At 37.3% G+C, this 16,615-nt stretch overlaps 1 protein-coding gene across 1 annotated transcript; it reads right to left on the bottom strand.

The window, feature by feature from the left end:
* Positions 1–3,582: 3,582 nt before the first annotated feature.
* On the bottom strand, positions 3,583–15,936 carry LOC132956449 (solute carrier organic anion transporter family member 1C1-like). Its single transcript, XM_061029908.1, has 15 exons — positions 15,771–15,936; positions 15,198–15,298; positions 12,815–12,956; positions 12,319–12,451; positions 11,393–11,517; positions 11,087–11,233; positions 10,739–10,837; positions 9,753–10,013; positions 8,658–8,822; positions 7,253–7,448; positions 6,949–7,114; positions 6,559–6,743; positions 6,387–6,451; positions 6,091–6,208; positions 3,583–4,504 (listed from the first exon to the last, which is right to left on the bottom strand). The coding sequence occupies exons 2-15, from the start codon at positions 15,246–15,248 to the stop codon at positions 4,291–4,293; spliced, it is 2,067 nt and encodes a 688-aa protein (XP_060885891.1). The 5' UTR covers positions 15,249–15,298; positions 15,771–15,936; the 3' UTR covers positions 3,583–4,290.
* Between the last annotated feature and the right edge of the window lie 679 nt (positions 15,937–16,615).

Genomic DNA, 16,615 nt, shown 5'->3' with positions numbered 1-16,615 from the left:
AGCTGTTATTTGGAACCAGCTGGACAAAGGCTTCTTACATTTTTATTCCACACACATGCCAGCCAGCCAGGAGGGGGGCAGCAACAAGAGAGCAGGGGGGAGATGAGGGGGAGATAGATTAGTAAAACCAAACCAGCCCTATGGATATTTTCCCTTCTCACAGATAACATTTTTGATCATTCTTTCTTTAAAGTGAAGTTTCTGACTTTAAAAGTTGAACGGAAGGTCTAAGTTGTGCAAACTGCAGGATATTAAAACCTAATGTCAACCACTGACTGCTCAGATTTGTCGTCTTGCTCTTATGACGAATTTACAAATGAAACAGTGTGACTCAGTGTGTTTGGTGTAAACAGAAGTCAGGGAGTGCTCTATGGGACCAGGGGCTTGTGGGGGATTTCAGGCATCTAGGCAGCAGGTCACACAAACAGCTTTACCCCCTCACAAAATTCAGAGGATTAAGATTAAGAACCTTCACATTCCTGCACAGCAACAATGAAGCAAGTGTTAACCCTTTAGAAAATGTATATACCTGGCACTACAATATCATATGGGGATAGAGTACATGACTTGTTTTTGGTCACTGTATTTAACCAATAAAAGAAGACAAATAAAGATAAATCTTATAGTTAGGGCTGGTGCTGGTGTAGACCAGCTCTTAGTTATGCTGCTATAGGCTTAGACTACCGGGGGAACTGGCACCCTGAGCTCCTCTCTCTCTCTCTCTCTCTCTCTCTCTCTCTCTGTCTCTGCATATACAGTACATCATATTACTGCATGTATCTATCTATAAATCTCAGTCACTAACCTACTTTCCTGGGAGCTCTTGAGCTCTCCTAGGCTCCTCAAGATCGTCGGTTGACGGCTTGCCAGAACAACCCCCCACACCCCCTCCCCTCCCCACCGGATTGCTGATGGACGGTCTACCTCCCCCCACCCCCTTGCTCCCTATCCCTCTTCCTGCACCTTTTCACATCTCTCCCCCTATCCCTTTCCAAGCCCGGTGCAGTCTAGGCCTGTGAAGACTGTTTCATCACGAGCCGGGGATCCGGCCGAAGATTTCTGCCTTTTAATAAGACAGTTTTTTCTTACCACTGTAACTTTTGCTGCTTTGCTAAAGTGCTCATGATGGATAGGCCGGATCTCTGTAACATAGCAATAAGTAAGGTCTTTTACCTGCTTTTTGTAACATAACAATGAGTAAGGTCTTTTACCTGCTTTTTGTAACATAACAATAAGTAAGGTCTTTTTACCTGCTTTTTGTAACATAACAATAAGTAAGGTCTTTTTACCTGCTTTTTGTAACATAACAATAAGTAAGGTCTTTTTACCTGCTCTTTTGTAACATAACAATGAGTAAGGTCTTTTTACCTGCTCTTTTGTAACATAACAATGAGTAAGGTCTTTTTACCTGCTCTTTTGTAATGTTAACAGACAATAAGTAAGGTATTTTACCTGCTTCTTGTAAAGTGTCTCGAGATAACACTTGTTATGAGTTGACGCTATACAAATAAAAATAAAGTTGACAAGAATGCAGTGTGTTTCTGCATCAGGGTGCCTAATAACATCAGGTATGGTAAGTGCTGTAAGTGCAAGAGAAAACAATGAAAGTACAATCTATACTGTGATTCTAAATTAAAAATACCTCCATCTTACTGGTACATAGAAGAATAGTAAGCCATCCTCGCTGGTGTTACTGTACCTTTAGTGGAGATATTTTTGTATAGGGTACAGCCTGCTGGTGAAAGCAGACACTGCACATTCTCACAAACTAAGTAGACGCAAAAACAAAAGGAAAATGTGACAAACATGAAAAAAACTTAGGATAAATACAAAGGAGGTCAAATTTAAATTTCAACAATATTGATGTAGAAATGAAAAAGTACAACAATCATGCAATGTTTTTGTTGGTGGTCAGTTACAAAATAAATACATAACATATAAAGGAAGGGGGGGGGGGGGGTCAGGGACTTAGTAAACACAAAGAAGTCAAAGTACAATGGACCTTGTTTTGTCGTAATAACCTTCTACTTTAAGCAAGCCAGACTGACTGGTTGGATAATGTTGTGTTTACGCTGGCTGTTGGTTTGAGGGGTTTTGGTGAAGGCTGCAAACTACCCAATGAAGACATATTGGTGCCACTGTCCCTGCTCATGCTTATGTGTTGTTTTGAACGGTTTTAACTCTCTTTGCTTTGTTTAAATACTCATAAAGGCATGGGGTGTTTGCATGCCATTTTTGTGTAATTTTTTCCTCGCAAGTAGCTTTGTTAAAAGTTTGTCATTTAGTCAGTTGCTTTTTTGCTCCAGAATGCGACTTTAAGAGCAATTGCAATTAAGTATTAAAATGTATTTTATTTTGTAGACATTAAGGATTATCCAAATGTCTTATGTTGACATTTTCATTTTAACCAGGCTAGCAATGTTAGCATGTTAGAAAGCCCATTAACCTGTCACATAAATACATTAGCGTTATTATTGTGGTTATGTTGATAAGTTAAGTTTAGCAGTAATCTGTGTAGTGTGCAGTGGTTTTAAGTGCTGAAGGCAGAGACTGTTATAAAAAAAAGAAGAAATACACAAATTAAAGCATCGTGAAAATGTGTCTTTAATGCTTCTGGATATGTTTCAGAGAAAATGTGTAAAAAAAGATTGGCAGAAATTATCAAAACATATACATGTGTGACCACAGTAAAAACATTTTTTAACTAAAACTCTTTATTTTCACTAATAACAGTAATTATAGAAAAAACTTTTTTTTTTATCAACAATTACAAAATGATCAAGCTGAGTGACATTCCTTAATCTTTTGTTTAATTCACTTTCCAAACAATAGTGAACTTTGAAAGACAAACACTGGTGAGTTTGAGGATTACGTTAAAGTCAATGACCAGTTCAGTTTGAGCAAAATAATGTGATGTAACAAGCAGTGTGTGCCATGACACACAGGTGAGGTTTTGTTACATCAAATGTTGTGGCACATTGTGAACAAACAAAATGAAGGTTACTTGGCTTACTTGTACAGTTGAGTTCAAGTTTTAGCCTAAAAAGACAAAGGGCTTTAAATGGTGTCCCCCTTTCCTACTTTAATTGCCTTGACCCGCCTTGCTGTACTTTTTCTATTGAATTCACTTTTCTAGAAAACAATGCAAACCCTTACACGATCTTGATTCCAGAAGACAGTGAGTGTGAGATGGGTAAAAACTCAAATAACCCACAGCTGTTCTTTAGGCTTGTGTTTTGTTACAGTCCAACCTTTTTTCTAAACTGATTTACAATGTCCTAAAAATAAAGTTCTACATTTTGGACAATATATATTATATCATGTTTTTTAGGTGGTTTATTGTCTCAGAAAGTTTAAGTTGTACACTTAAACAACAACTTAAACCATCTCCATCCTCATTATTCAGGAGATAGCAAGTACAAATTGTTTTAAATTACTGAAAAACATGTGAACAATACCTCATGATACTTAGTGATACTACTGCATCTTTGTCCAAAAGACTTTGGTAACTATTAAAAACTATACACTGTATGTGTGTGAGAGTATGATGTGGTTTACTTACTGTCTCGTGTATCATGTTTGATTACTACTTGTATCTTTTATCTGTTTTGTGGTTGTATTGACCATTTTGATGTATGGGTTAGTGCCCTATTTTTGTTTGTCCAATTTATAAAATGCTAATAATAAAGAATGGAAAAAAAACTATACACTGTACAAAGATATATTGTAAATACTGTATACATGCTTGAAACTGCACATACAATCACTTTGAATACAAAGTTGAAGGATGAGAAATTTATATTAAAACCTGATCTAATGCTATTCAAGTAAACACAACTTTTCCCTGTTATTTGATGTATTTGACAGCTTGCTCTAAATTACTGAAATGTTTCTGAACATCATCAAAAAGAAAGTTTTTTCTCAGAAGCCACGCCCCCACACATCAGCACTGCTTATGCCTTCTTGACGTCAAATACAAAATCTAAAAAAGACCTCTAAGTTTATGCATTTGTATGTTTTTGTTCAGATATGGATTGCATATCATTCGATCTCGTTCCATTCTTGTTCATGTTAAAACTAAGCTCTATTAAGGATCTTTGACCTTTGAAGTGAACACACAGTTTTACAACAAATGTGTAAAATTCAGGAATCGCCTACTGCTCGTAGACTTAAGAGCACTGACACTGTACCATTACCTATTTGGTCCAGCATGGAAGCAGCAGCGTACTTGGGCAGTGAAATATCTTTGTAGTTTGAATAATACAACAGTTGTTGCCTTCCACAAACACCTTAAATGGTGCTCTCTTTGTCCATTTCTTCTTTGGTTATGGAAATGTTGATGCTGGCGTGCCCATTACCAGTGTTGTTACCTTCATGTCCATTTTCTTTGGCTTGATTCCTCAGTGCTAACTTCTTCTGTCTCTTGACAAGTTTGACGTAGAGGAATCCCCACAGTGCATTGGACAGGAAGTAGAGTCCAGTAACCAACCCCAAGAAAGTAATCCTGGAAGTAAAGAACATTTCACAGGGTTAAAATCAAGGTCTGATTTTCACTTAATTGTTTGAATAAAGAAACAACATTCTGAATTTTCTAGTCTCTCAAGTGAACATTCGGTCTTGTTTTTTAAGCCTAGAAATGCAACACAAGTATTAAAAATATGTTTTAAAGAATCTGACAACCAGCACCTCTAAAGTTGTGTGCACTAATTCACACATTAGTTTGACGAGTGATGCAAATGTTTTACAAGTAATATGCAGGACTATGTCTTGTCTAGTATACGCAGCAACTCCCTCAACAAACTGTCTTAAATATTGCCTGGCCCTCTTTTAATCCTTAAACCTTAGTTTTTAGTGTGTCCTTTAGTGTCCTTACAGATCAAACTGTGATATAAAGATGTAGGGCCTGATTCACACAAGGATTGCACAGCTTGTGTGCAACCTGTGCAAATGAATAAACAGTCTAATTCACATGACACACACAGGGGATTAACAGCACCCATAACTGCGCTGCAGAACAAACTGCATCTCTGTGTGTTGGCAGCACATATTTAAAATAAGTCATTATGCAATTATTTTGGGGAAAATTGACCCTTTCTATGCAAATCATTGCAGACGATATGGAGCACTGAAGCAGTTGCCATTGATTGATCGATTCAGGGAGAAAGATTTGTTCTAAACAATTAAGTCATATGACATTTTTCAAGTTTGGCATCAAAATAAATGTTGAAAAAGTTTCCCCTCTCATCCAAGATCATCCACTTTATTTAAAAAAAAAAAAAAAAACAGCTTGAGAGTCCAGAGTCCAGTTAGCTTGTAGCAGGGTAAAGGTGCAGATAGATTCACTCCACTTTTAGATACTTCACAAGAGCAAACTGCATGGAGCAGTACGACTTAATGGGCATGTTTGTGCCTGAATATCATTAGCACTGTGTGCTTTGTGAATCAGACCTTGAGACAGAGTGGAAAGCGGGATTAGATGTGTGCAAGATTTGGAAGTTTTAGCGGCTGCAATCCATTTCTAGTGAATCAGGCCCATAATGTTTTAAGTAACAAGCTGAATACACTCAATTCATGAAAGTGATCAAATGATCTTATCTGATGGCTCAAAGAACAGGAAACGTGTAGAAATCACAGTTGCCTTGCTGGAAAAATACTCCTTAATTTAATTTATAAGCTGTTGGTTGATTTTCTTTGCCCGCAGACAAGGCCAAGTTATCTGTTTCACCTTGTACCTAGTCCCTTATGCTAAGATAAACTAACAGGCTTGTGGTTTTAGCTTCATTTTCAGTATTTAGTAACAGTAACAATATTCCTCACAAATGTAAATTTTGTCGTAAACTATTGCAAAACTATTGTTAATATACAGCATGTTCCCCCAAGATATCACCTTGTAAAATGTATCTTTGCAACAAAGTGGTACAAACAGTGATAGATAAAGTGTACTGTTTGAAAGCATACCCAAACCAAAACTTAAAAACAACTGACTTCAACCTAAAGAGATATATTAACCATCCCATGTCCTTTATGTTAAGCTAAGCTCACTGGTGGGTGGCTATATCCCCGTATCAAATACAAATAGTGTGTTTGTACCTAAAAGCATTAGCATCATAGAGTCTACATGCTCCACGGCCTCCACACTGTTTGGTACCCCACTTCAAACAGGTTCGGTCAATCAGTGCCCCGAAGTATATTGGAGGAGGTATCCCACCTGAAAATTCACAAAGACATATATCATATATTTAACCAATCTTTGCTGTCAATAATAACATAGTATCATTTGGATGTATAATTGCACAACAGAAAATACTAACGAACATCTTCTAAATAAATATTTCCCAGTGTGCACAGTGATTACCTTGACAGCCTTTATATGTTTTGGTACTCACCCAGAGTTCTTACGATCAGTGTCTGCATTCCCAGGGCCAGGGATTTTAGGTCTTTCTGAATGGATCTGGAATAAAAGCATGTCACAATTCAATCTCAAATTACAAGATTTTAAATTGATTAAAATAGTGCAATGGAACCAAAAATAGCTGTGAAGGCCTTGCTGTCTCTGACCTGAGCAGCACAATGTATCCTGGTGTCCCTCCACAGGCAGAGATGAAGGAGCCCACCACAGACAACAGCATATAGATTTTAAATATGCTTTCACAGTTGCTCTTCCTTGGACACTGGCCCAAGACTGCGGACATATTCATGCCTGGAGTCATCATCTCCCCAACGCAGGTACAGTTATGAAACACCTAAAAAAACAACAGAAGACATTTAGTAATAATTACCTTTTAATGTGGCCTGTGTTGTAGGTGTAGGTGGGTTGAACTGTTCTTTCACAAGTGTTGCTTTGGTTTAATGCTCGTGCTCAAGGGCGACATCTACTGGATCAAAAAGTTGCACATTCTTCTTTTAATCTATCTTATCTACTGTAAGAAATACAAGTAGCTAACTTACCATTTCCTTGCCAATACCGCTGGAGGTTTGACAGCCAGCCAGGCAGGGGGAAGCATAGGTTATTCCGTTATAAGCACATACTGGGTCCCAATGCTTCATGGAGCATGAGCAGCCCATGTTGCACTGTGACAGCAGAGTCTGTTGGTCATAGGACACATGAGTAGCCCTGATGCACACAGACAGGAACAAACACACATGAGTAAGGGGCACTGGTCAAGTCAAAGACGAAAATCAAATAATAATTTTAAAATAAAGAGTGGGAGAACTTGACAATCCTTCAAAGTATAGTATGAATTCCACTCACCCCTCATATGTGACAGTTAGACCTCCCACTTCTGTATTATCACAGTGGATGAAAACCTGAACCGCTAGCAGACAAAAGGACCCAAGAGAGGCAGCAATTGACACCCTGGCTGCTCCAATGACACCCAACTTGAATCGCTTCAATATAAAACCTCCGGTGATGATGCCCAAAGCTACTGCTGGCAGGTTCAGTATTCCTGCAAGGATAGATAAGTGGATGAATGAGGAGATCATAAAAAAATCAATCAATGCACTAGAAACACTGTGAAATAAAAAATGTTGAAAAACCTTTAGTTAAATATTTTAAAACGAATGTGCATCTCAGTGCACATTCCTTTTAACATTTGTTTCAGTTAATATCACAGTAGATTGTGAGTCCGGTTGTTGAGTCAAATACTGTGTACTGTATGTGTTATTAGGGGAGTTCTTCCTTTTGGAGGGGTGGCCACAGGGGGGACCAAGCTCAGAGTTACAGGGGCACTGGCCCCTGTTGGCCCCTGCCTAACCGCCCATGCTTATTTTGCCTTCCTAAACCTAAATGGTATATTTTCATAATTTATTAAACCTGGTAACTTTGTGAACTGTCCATTTAACCAATATTTTCATTTAAATATTTTAACCATATATGCAATACTTGAAAATCAATTACCTAATTGAAAATTAAGCCCATACATTTAACTTGTTAAACCAAACACTGGCCTACTATCCTTCAGTTTTAGTTATATTTTTAACCGTTCCAACTTTTTTTGTTACTTAACCATTTTGTCATTTTGTCTTACACTTCTTTTTCTGTGTAGAACTTTGTTAAAGAGCTCTGTCGTAAAAAGCAACAAACAAAACAAAAAAAAAGTTCAAGGGACTTTTTGCATTTGAAAATATTGCCGGTGACTGAGTGGTTAGTTTGCACGCCCCATGTGTACAAAGGCCGTAGTCCTTGAAGTGGGCGGCCTTGGTTCGAATTTGACCTGTGGCTTTTTTCTCGCATGACATTGCCCACTCTCTCTCGCTCCCCTATTCTGGCTCTATCCACTGTCCTGTCACTGCAATTAAGTCCAAAAATAAATCTTAAAGAAATATATATATACATGTATAAGTTGCATTGGCAGATGTTCAAACAAAAAATGTTATGAAGGTGATTTTAGAACAATGACAAAATATCAATATTCCAACAATAACAAAGCTAGCTATTTTGATAAACAGTCATAAAATCTTAATCACAGCTAAGGGGCCTACTTTACAGACAAACACAATAGGAGAATCCACAGTGGGCTACTTAGTGCTTACATTTCAAGTCAACTTTATCTCTTGCAATCACACTTCCCTTCAATAACATCATTGTTACAGTTGCCTTTGGCAATAGAGTGCAGTAAATCTATAATGGATGGGGTTCCCATAATGCTCTGTACCTATGAGGAAAATGGCTTTTGAGGCAGATTGGCCATAGATCTGCTCCAGGAACTTCGGCTTGAAGGTGATCATGCCAATGAAGCCGTTGACAGCAACCAGGTAAGTGAGAATCATCATGGTGAAGATGCTGTTCTTGAAAAGTCTCCTCAGAGATGGAATAAAATCTGATGAGAAACAAAGCAAAAAGATAAACGATAGAAAAATAATTTTAGAAATAAACTTCCTTACCATTAATCGAGCAAATGTAAAAACGCCTATCAAATAAGTATACCTTGGTGTATGCCAACAAACAAACAGCAGTTCTGGGAGCCAAATATCTGTACATTTTAAATGATAAAAAAAATATAAAATAAATAAAATATTTGCTTACCTATATTTGGGCACAATTACAAAGCAAATGTTATGTTGTGCATTTATTCATATATTTAAATCATATGTTGTATCCTTCGTATATTTCCTCATCTAATATGTTATTTCTAGTTTAATTGCTGAACTTGTTTTTTCTCTAGTTTATCATGCTAAATATGCATCATTACACTATTACAGAATCTGCATACTGCTCGTTTTCTATTCCGTTGTCAAATTGTTACATTTGTATTGTCTATGAGATTAAGTATTTTTATGATAAATTCTAAGCCACTGTTAGTTCTCCTTTGCTGCCGACTTGAATCTACCACCACAGGACTTATCCTTAGCTTAGCTGACGACAGTTAAGTAACTGTTTTTATGAGTATCTGTCCTGATGGGTCATTCAACTCTTGCCCTGATTGCATCGTGGTCAGTTCAACTCCAAGTTTCAGGGCTGCAGGTCTTGCCTCTGGTTTGTCTGGGCTGAATGTCTTGTTAATTATTAAACAGAAAAATACCCAAAAGTATTTGAACAGTGACATGTTTCTTAGAAGTTTAGAACATTCATCCTTCTGATGTAAAGAATGGTTGTTTTATTGCTTGAATTTATCAAGTTGGGTGTAATTGTTAATTATTAAAACAAAGAAGAAAAACTTTTAAAATGTGTTTAGGTTTTATGTTGACATATAATTAGTAATAACAATAATTTTCAACATATATCATGGATGCAGAAGCCTGGATGTTACCTTTAGCTAACTCCTGGAATGATACTGGCTTTTCCTTCTCCTCATGATCTGGGTTTTCCTCTGGCAGGAAATTCTCCTGCTCTGGCACTGTGGCGATTTCGGTGCTTTTACTTTGGCTCTGCTCCTGCCCTTGCTTTGCTAAAGACTTGGGCAGGAACCAGAATGGGATACTGGACAGCAGGATTACAGTGCCTGTCACTATGAAGCCCAGCCACCAGGCTCCTACCCAGCGAGAGTCCTTATAGGTGATGGTGATGGTGTCTGAGAGTGGGGGACAAGCAAAGACAAGAGATAATGAAAAGGGTTGTGTTTGTTCCACTTCCATTGGTGACCCTTACCCCCCTTGTCGTAATCACTTAAACATTAGCAGGAGGCTACGAGCATTAAGCCCACAAATTCACAGACTGTCAATAGTGCTAATCCACATGGTCAATTATGAACTAGTCTTTGCATGATGAAATGTTTGGAAATTTGTTTTGCTGTTTTGCTCACTTTTTACAACCTTGCCATGTAGGTAAGATGTTATATTTTATATTACACAACATAAAGTATTTTTGTGCCACTTAACATCATGTTAAAGAATGGTGGTTGTTAACACATCACTTACAGTAGGTGCAGGGCGATTCAAACACAACAGCAAGAAAAATTAACTGTCTGAGCATCTATGACTCTGCAGGAGGTACAGAGCATCCAAGGCGGTGTGAATGTGAGGAGCATGATGTCCATTGTCGTGTTTGTGTAGGTCATTCCAGATGTGTTTGTTCACCACCTTATTTGCCTCTATGAAGGTTTATTCTCTGGTGGGCCCACTGCCCAACAGACCTGTAGTATTGCTTAATATGTAAATTATGTAACCTGAAACTTGTTTCATGAGTCACCTGAAGAACACCTGGTTGAAACATTGTGATTTAATACACTTTTTGTGTGTCACTGAGTAGCTGTGCCGGCAAATATCCTTTTTTGCTACATAACAATATGTTCCATACCTAAATCCACAGATCCAACGTCCACATAGATCTTGGCAAGGTAGGACCCGAGCATGAATCCAAACATTGGTCCCAGGATTCCCACAGTATGAATACAGGCTGTTAAATAGAAACAGAGAAATAAAGGTCAGGCGCAAAGAAAGCTTAACGCTGCAAATAGCCACAAAGAGAGATAACTGATGATAACAGGTGAAGGTCATCATGATGTAAGAACATTTGAAAAATGTAAATGTTCAAATGATGTAAAATCAACAACCTGGACCAAAGAGAATAAACTAACAAAGTTGTACATTTCTTTTAATGTCATATAAAACAAACCGTCCTAGTGCATGGTGAAATGTTACTAACCCAAATAGAAAGGAGTGTTCTCTTCTCTGGAGAAGTCATCCAGGTAGGAAACACCCAGAGGCATGATGGGAGTCTCTCCAATTCCACGCAGCATGTTTCCAAGGAATACATAGATCCACATTGAAGAGCCAGCTGCTTTTTCACAAGCTAAAAAAGACAAGAATAGACTCAAATGTGGATTAAAACTGTTATTGAAAAAAAAATTCTATTGAGCTTACCATCTGCATCTAAGAATTAAGTGATTAGGTAACATTTTAAAAACGATCAACTGGAATCCTTAATGGTGTCAGTGTGTTTGCAGTATACCTGTCTGAGCGTCTAGATCAGGTGTCTCATCTGCATCAATCATGGTGTTGTTGGACAGACATGGTAGGATGCTCTCACTGTTGTTGACAGCTGTACTATGAGACATACTGGTCTCATATTTATAGCTGCAAAATATTGAGAGATGTCACACAACTGTCTGTTATGAAATGACAGATTTTTACCTTGATTAGAAATTTCATGAAATTCAAAGATAGGCATTTAAAACGATCAGTAATGAAAAAGTTTACACATCAAAAGTGGTAATTTGACCACACATGTAACATTAACAGATTATTGTGTATTACTGAAGTTTCTTTGCGTCAAAAGAGATTCTGGATTGCTGACTTGCATTGTGTTGGCGGATATTGTTTGAATTTTATTAACTGCAAGTTTGCTGAGGTCAGCTAAGGCAGGCCATGCATTTTTTATTCATCTTCTGACCCTTGCCTGTCTTATAGCCAGGGCTTGTCTCAAAATCTAAATACTGTTTTGTGGAATAAAAGTAAAATAAATTCATGTGAATGAATCTGTGTCTTTATTTTATTTTTAGACATAGTACTTAATTATCTTCTTTGTGAACTTGGCAGAGACATGTACATTTATATGTTGATGGAGGGGGGGGGGGCTCAAAAAGTGCCCAATAGTAGATGTTTTCCCTGGTGAGAGGTTGTTACCATTATGTTAACATGGGTATAAATGGAGTCAGCTTTAATTTATCATATTTGAATACCTCTTGTCCAACTCTTTCAATTTGAACATATATTAAAAATAAATGATACCCAGAAACAGTAAGTTTTTCACATTTTGGGTACAAGAGTTTTCTTTTTGCACAGCAACTGTGCCTCATGGCCTGATATAAGTGCATACTATGGACTAGTATAACATGTAACTTGAGTTTTAAAAAGACAAGAAACTTGTGTACTGACTGTCCCTGGAAGAAGTGAGGCAGGGCAATGAGATAAGATCCAACAGTCATGATCAAACAGCCAATTCCAATCAGCCTGGGACGATGGAGCTTTGCACCGAAGTAGCTCACAAAGGCTACTACCAACAGGTTACCTATAAAGGAGTGGAAATACAATATAAATAAATAATGAATGTATTATTTAGAGGAAAACATTCAGAGATAGAGATAGATAATTGGCTTGATTCCACTCTTCTTGTTATGAAACTAGAGTAAGTACACTGTTACCATAGCTCATCATCAGTGGTGTACACAGGTAGGCTTGCTAGCTGTTCTGCTGACAGGCACCTCTAAAGGTCAATAATCAATATGTTACATCTTGTTGGTTTAATCTATACAAAAACCACCTTGTCCAAATTCACAGATATCCAGAAAGTTATACAACACTAGGCCAAAAACATCCCCCCTTCAAATTTTCTCATTTGATTTCTATATGGAAGTGGAAAAAATGCACATACCCATTTCAAAGCTGCCATCTATAACTCCTATGAGCGAGCTGGGGATATCAAAGCGCCTCTCAATCTGGGTGATTGAGCTCTTCATATAGGCTCCACAGAAGGCTTTGGAAAAGTATACAAAGGCCATGGAGGCCAGAAAGAGCTGAAAAACAACAGAACAAGATGTTTTGTTATTGGATTGAACTAGGTTTAGTGAACACAGACGGTTTATCAGTTTTTCTTATAGGAGTTGGTTGATTACATTGGTAACAATCTCTTCTTGATAACTTCTAAGTGAAAAGATTTATTCAGATTCTTTACCTTTTCGGTTATGCAATCAAGAGATTTTGAATGAGGCCTACTCTAATGTAAAAGATAAGAGGATGAAACAGATACTTGCAGAGAGGTGAATGTCACATTCTCCAATTATGGATTAGTCAATTTGACACCTTTATTACATGTAATGTCCACAGAACTTCACACCTGCTTTCAATATTGATTGGATTTATATTTATTGGAATTTGATTCTTTTCTAATCATACATCATTTCAAAATGATGAAACCATATCTGCAGTGTAAACAATGTTTGTAATGGACAAAGAAAGACTTTAAAATCACAACAGTTTGTCTCATGTAAATCTCATGTAAACATCTCAACTTCAAAGCAGGTAATTGTCATGAGTTTCTGGTTTAGTTTCTTTAGTTTGCTTCTTGTTTTATTTTGTCTTTTCTGTCCCTTGTGTTTGTTGTTGCTGTTTTATCCCTGAGTGTTTCCTGTTTCTTTACTTTGTCATTTCTGATCTTGCTGGGGCTGCATTTTTGTGCAAACACATCCCCAGCCAGACAATAGATGATAAACTATTCTATTTACATTTAGAAAAAACAGCTGTTACATGATGTGAATACAGGGAGGGGCACTGACACCAAACCACTGCTTGTCTTCCTAAAAAGCACTTTAAAGTATGGAGTTAGATCAGTCTCAATATTCACATATACACACAGAAGGATTCACAAATGTATTTCAATGCACACACAAATATTTATAGTTTTGTATATATGTAATAGAAATCCACAAATGTATAATATACATATACTGTATATTTCAAAAACACATTTGTATCTTGTTACATTTATATACAAACTGTTCAGTCTGCATTTACAAACTGGTCGTCATTTGTGAACCTCACTGCATTTGTGTGTGGGACTTTTGAGACTCCCCTGCCTGTACTGTCTCCTTCCTATTCAGCCAATCACAGTAGTGTAGATTCAAGGGTATGTTTTAATGTGATAAATTTAGTGTTACATCTGCGCAGACAGCGATTAGCCTAGCTATCAGACAATCTGATTAGGTCATCTTTAATCTGACCAGCACAAACAACAACATAGTAAACAATGGGTCCTTCAAAAGCCTCGGCCCCAACACATCAGCCGGAATATCACCAGTTTATTCAACACCAGTTAAACCAACAACACGCAGTCAATATAGCCACCACGATAAACAACTTTCCATACAGTACGACAATCACAGAGACTATTTGTGCTGGTCAGAATAAAGATGACTTAATCAGATTGTCTGATAGCTAGGCTAATCGCTGTCTGCGCAGATGTAACACTAAATTTATCACATTAAAACATACCTTTGAATCTACACTACTGTGATTGGCTGAATAGGAAGGAGACATCTGATTGGCTACAGACATTTCCCTGCTGAAAAAAATGCATTTGATGAGTCTAACCACGGCAGGGGAGTCTCAAAAGTCCCACACACAAATGCAGTGAGGTTCACAAATGACGACCAGTTTGTAAATGCAGACTGAACAGTTTGTATATAAATGTAACAAGATACAAATGTGTTTTTGAAATATATATGTATATTATATATTTGTGGATTTCTATTACATATATATAAAACAATAAATATTTGTGTGTGAATCAGAAATACATTTGTGAATCTTGTTTTTTTATTTGTGGATTTGTTTTACATTTATATAGAATGAAATATATTTGTGTGTGCATTGAAATACATTTGTGAATCCTTCTGTGTGCATTTGTGAATATTGAGACTGATCTAACTCCATACTTTAAAGCCCACCTTACTGACTCTCAACCTTATCTCCATGCATTGTGATTAACCTGAAGCCTAACACTCATAAACAGCCCTGTTCTCATTTACAGATCTAGAAAAGAAAAAAAGTATTGGTGTCAAAGTATCAAAGTTTATCTGCTCCGGAGAAAATTGGCTTTTTTGTGTTAATACTTTGAGCAATTGTTGGACACAGATAATACTGACACAGAAAAAGCAGTGTTACAATTAGATTTCCTAATAGGTTTGTCCATTTGTGTTATCAACCATGGCTTTAAATGGTTAAGAACAAATAAGCATCAGGGGTTACGTTTCACCAACCTTGAGCTTGGAGCAACAAGCCTCACATGGTTTTTTGGACTCTACACTCATGATGCTGCTGTGTGCTCAACCGATGCTCAAGGAAGCAGAAAACACAGCACCTGCAGAAAGACACCAAGGTGAACAGCTCATCAGAGTTTGGGGCAAATTAAAAATTTCATTTCAACAAAATAATTAAGATTTTCTAAAAAAAACAAAATAAAACAAATGTATTATTGATGAAACAGTATTAAAAAAGTAACAATTTCTGTTGTAAAACTTTTAGTGTTAAATAACAGATTAATGAGAAAGACCGTAATGTACCATACTTCAAGAGCACTTTTATATTTACTGATAAAACAACCACGAAAAAAAAAACTGATGTTCAAACAAAAAATATATCCCCAAACTGTCACATCTTGGCGAACATAAGAATTTGTATTAATTTATTTTCTTTGCCAACTTTACTTTTCTTGTCAGTTTTGTGATCTAGTTACAAACAATAAACAAGATAGGTATCTACACTTAAACATCAATAAGTACATAAGAACTCTGTGCAGAATTGGGAAAAGTGAAACAAGTAAAAGTATTTACCTGAAGGGCAGCAGTGTTCCTGTGAGGGATGGGAAGGATGTGGTGTAGTGGCTGCAGGCTCGATGTACCTGGCAGGACTTTGTGCCTAAAGCAGCAGTCTTATCACAAACAAACTATAACATCACATGTAATCAGTAACCCAGCCACTTGTTGATCATGTCAATAGAAAGCCCTCTAACTCCTCCAACCCTCATGCACACAGACACGCGCACACACACAAACCCACACGTGACCACTCTGGTTGGGTAAGGCCCAGTGGGACTCAAGTCGGACCAGCACAGGAAGGTTCGCAGGTTCAAACACATACAGACATTCACAGCCTTTGCACACAAACACATCCTCCTCTGTGAACATCATAAGCCTCCATCCTAAGTATCCATCCTTTTGAACGCACAACAAACAACAGCGTGAAGCTGGCCAAAGCTTATTGTACAAGCCTGCTGTTTTCTGCTAGTCCACTATTTTCAAAGCCTGAAATGCTTTCCTCTCCTGGAGAAATGTTGCTTTTGTGGGGCTGGGTGTTTCCTAGGCCTGATCAAAGTCTTCCTGTCCTATTGATAGCTGCTAACAATGGTTTCTCCCCGACTACTAGTGACTGAAAGTAGCACATCACATCACCTGAAAAGATTTTATTTTGACAAAGAATCTAAGCTATTCAGAAAAATAATATATGTTAAATTCAGCAAAGCCAAAAACACTGGAGCATTTTTACATTAGAGTTGCATCCCTAATATTTGCACTGAAATGGTCCACTGCTGCTCCTGAAAAAAAGGTGAACTAAATAACTAAAAATGCCTGTTTCTTTTTGGTAATTAAATTAGAACTACCATCATGGCTTGATCAAG

The sequence above is a fragment of the Labrus mixtus genome, chromosome 22 (assembly GCF_963584025.1).
Source record: "Labrus mixtus chromosome 22, fLabMix1.1, whole genome shotgun sequence".
NCBI classification, from domain to species: domain Eukaryota; kingdom Metazoa; phylum Chordata; class Actinopteri; order Labriformes; family Labridae; genus Labrus; species Labrus mixtus.
This window is presented reverse-complemented; position numbering and strand designations above follow the sequence as displayed.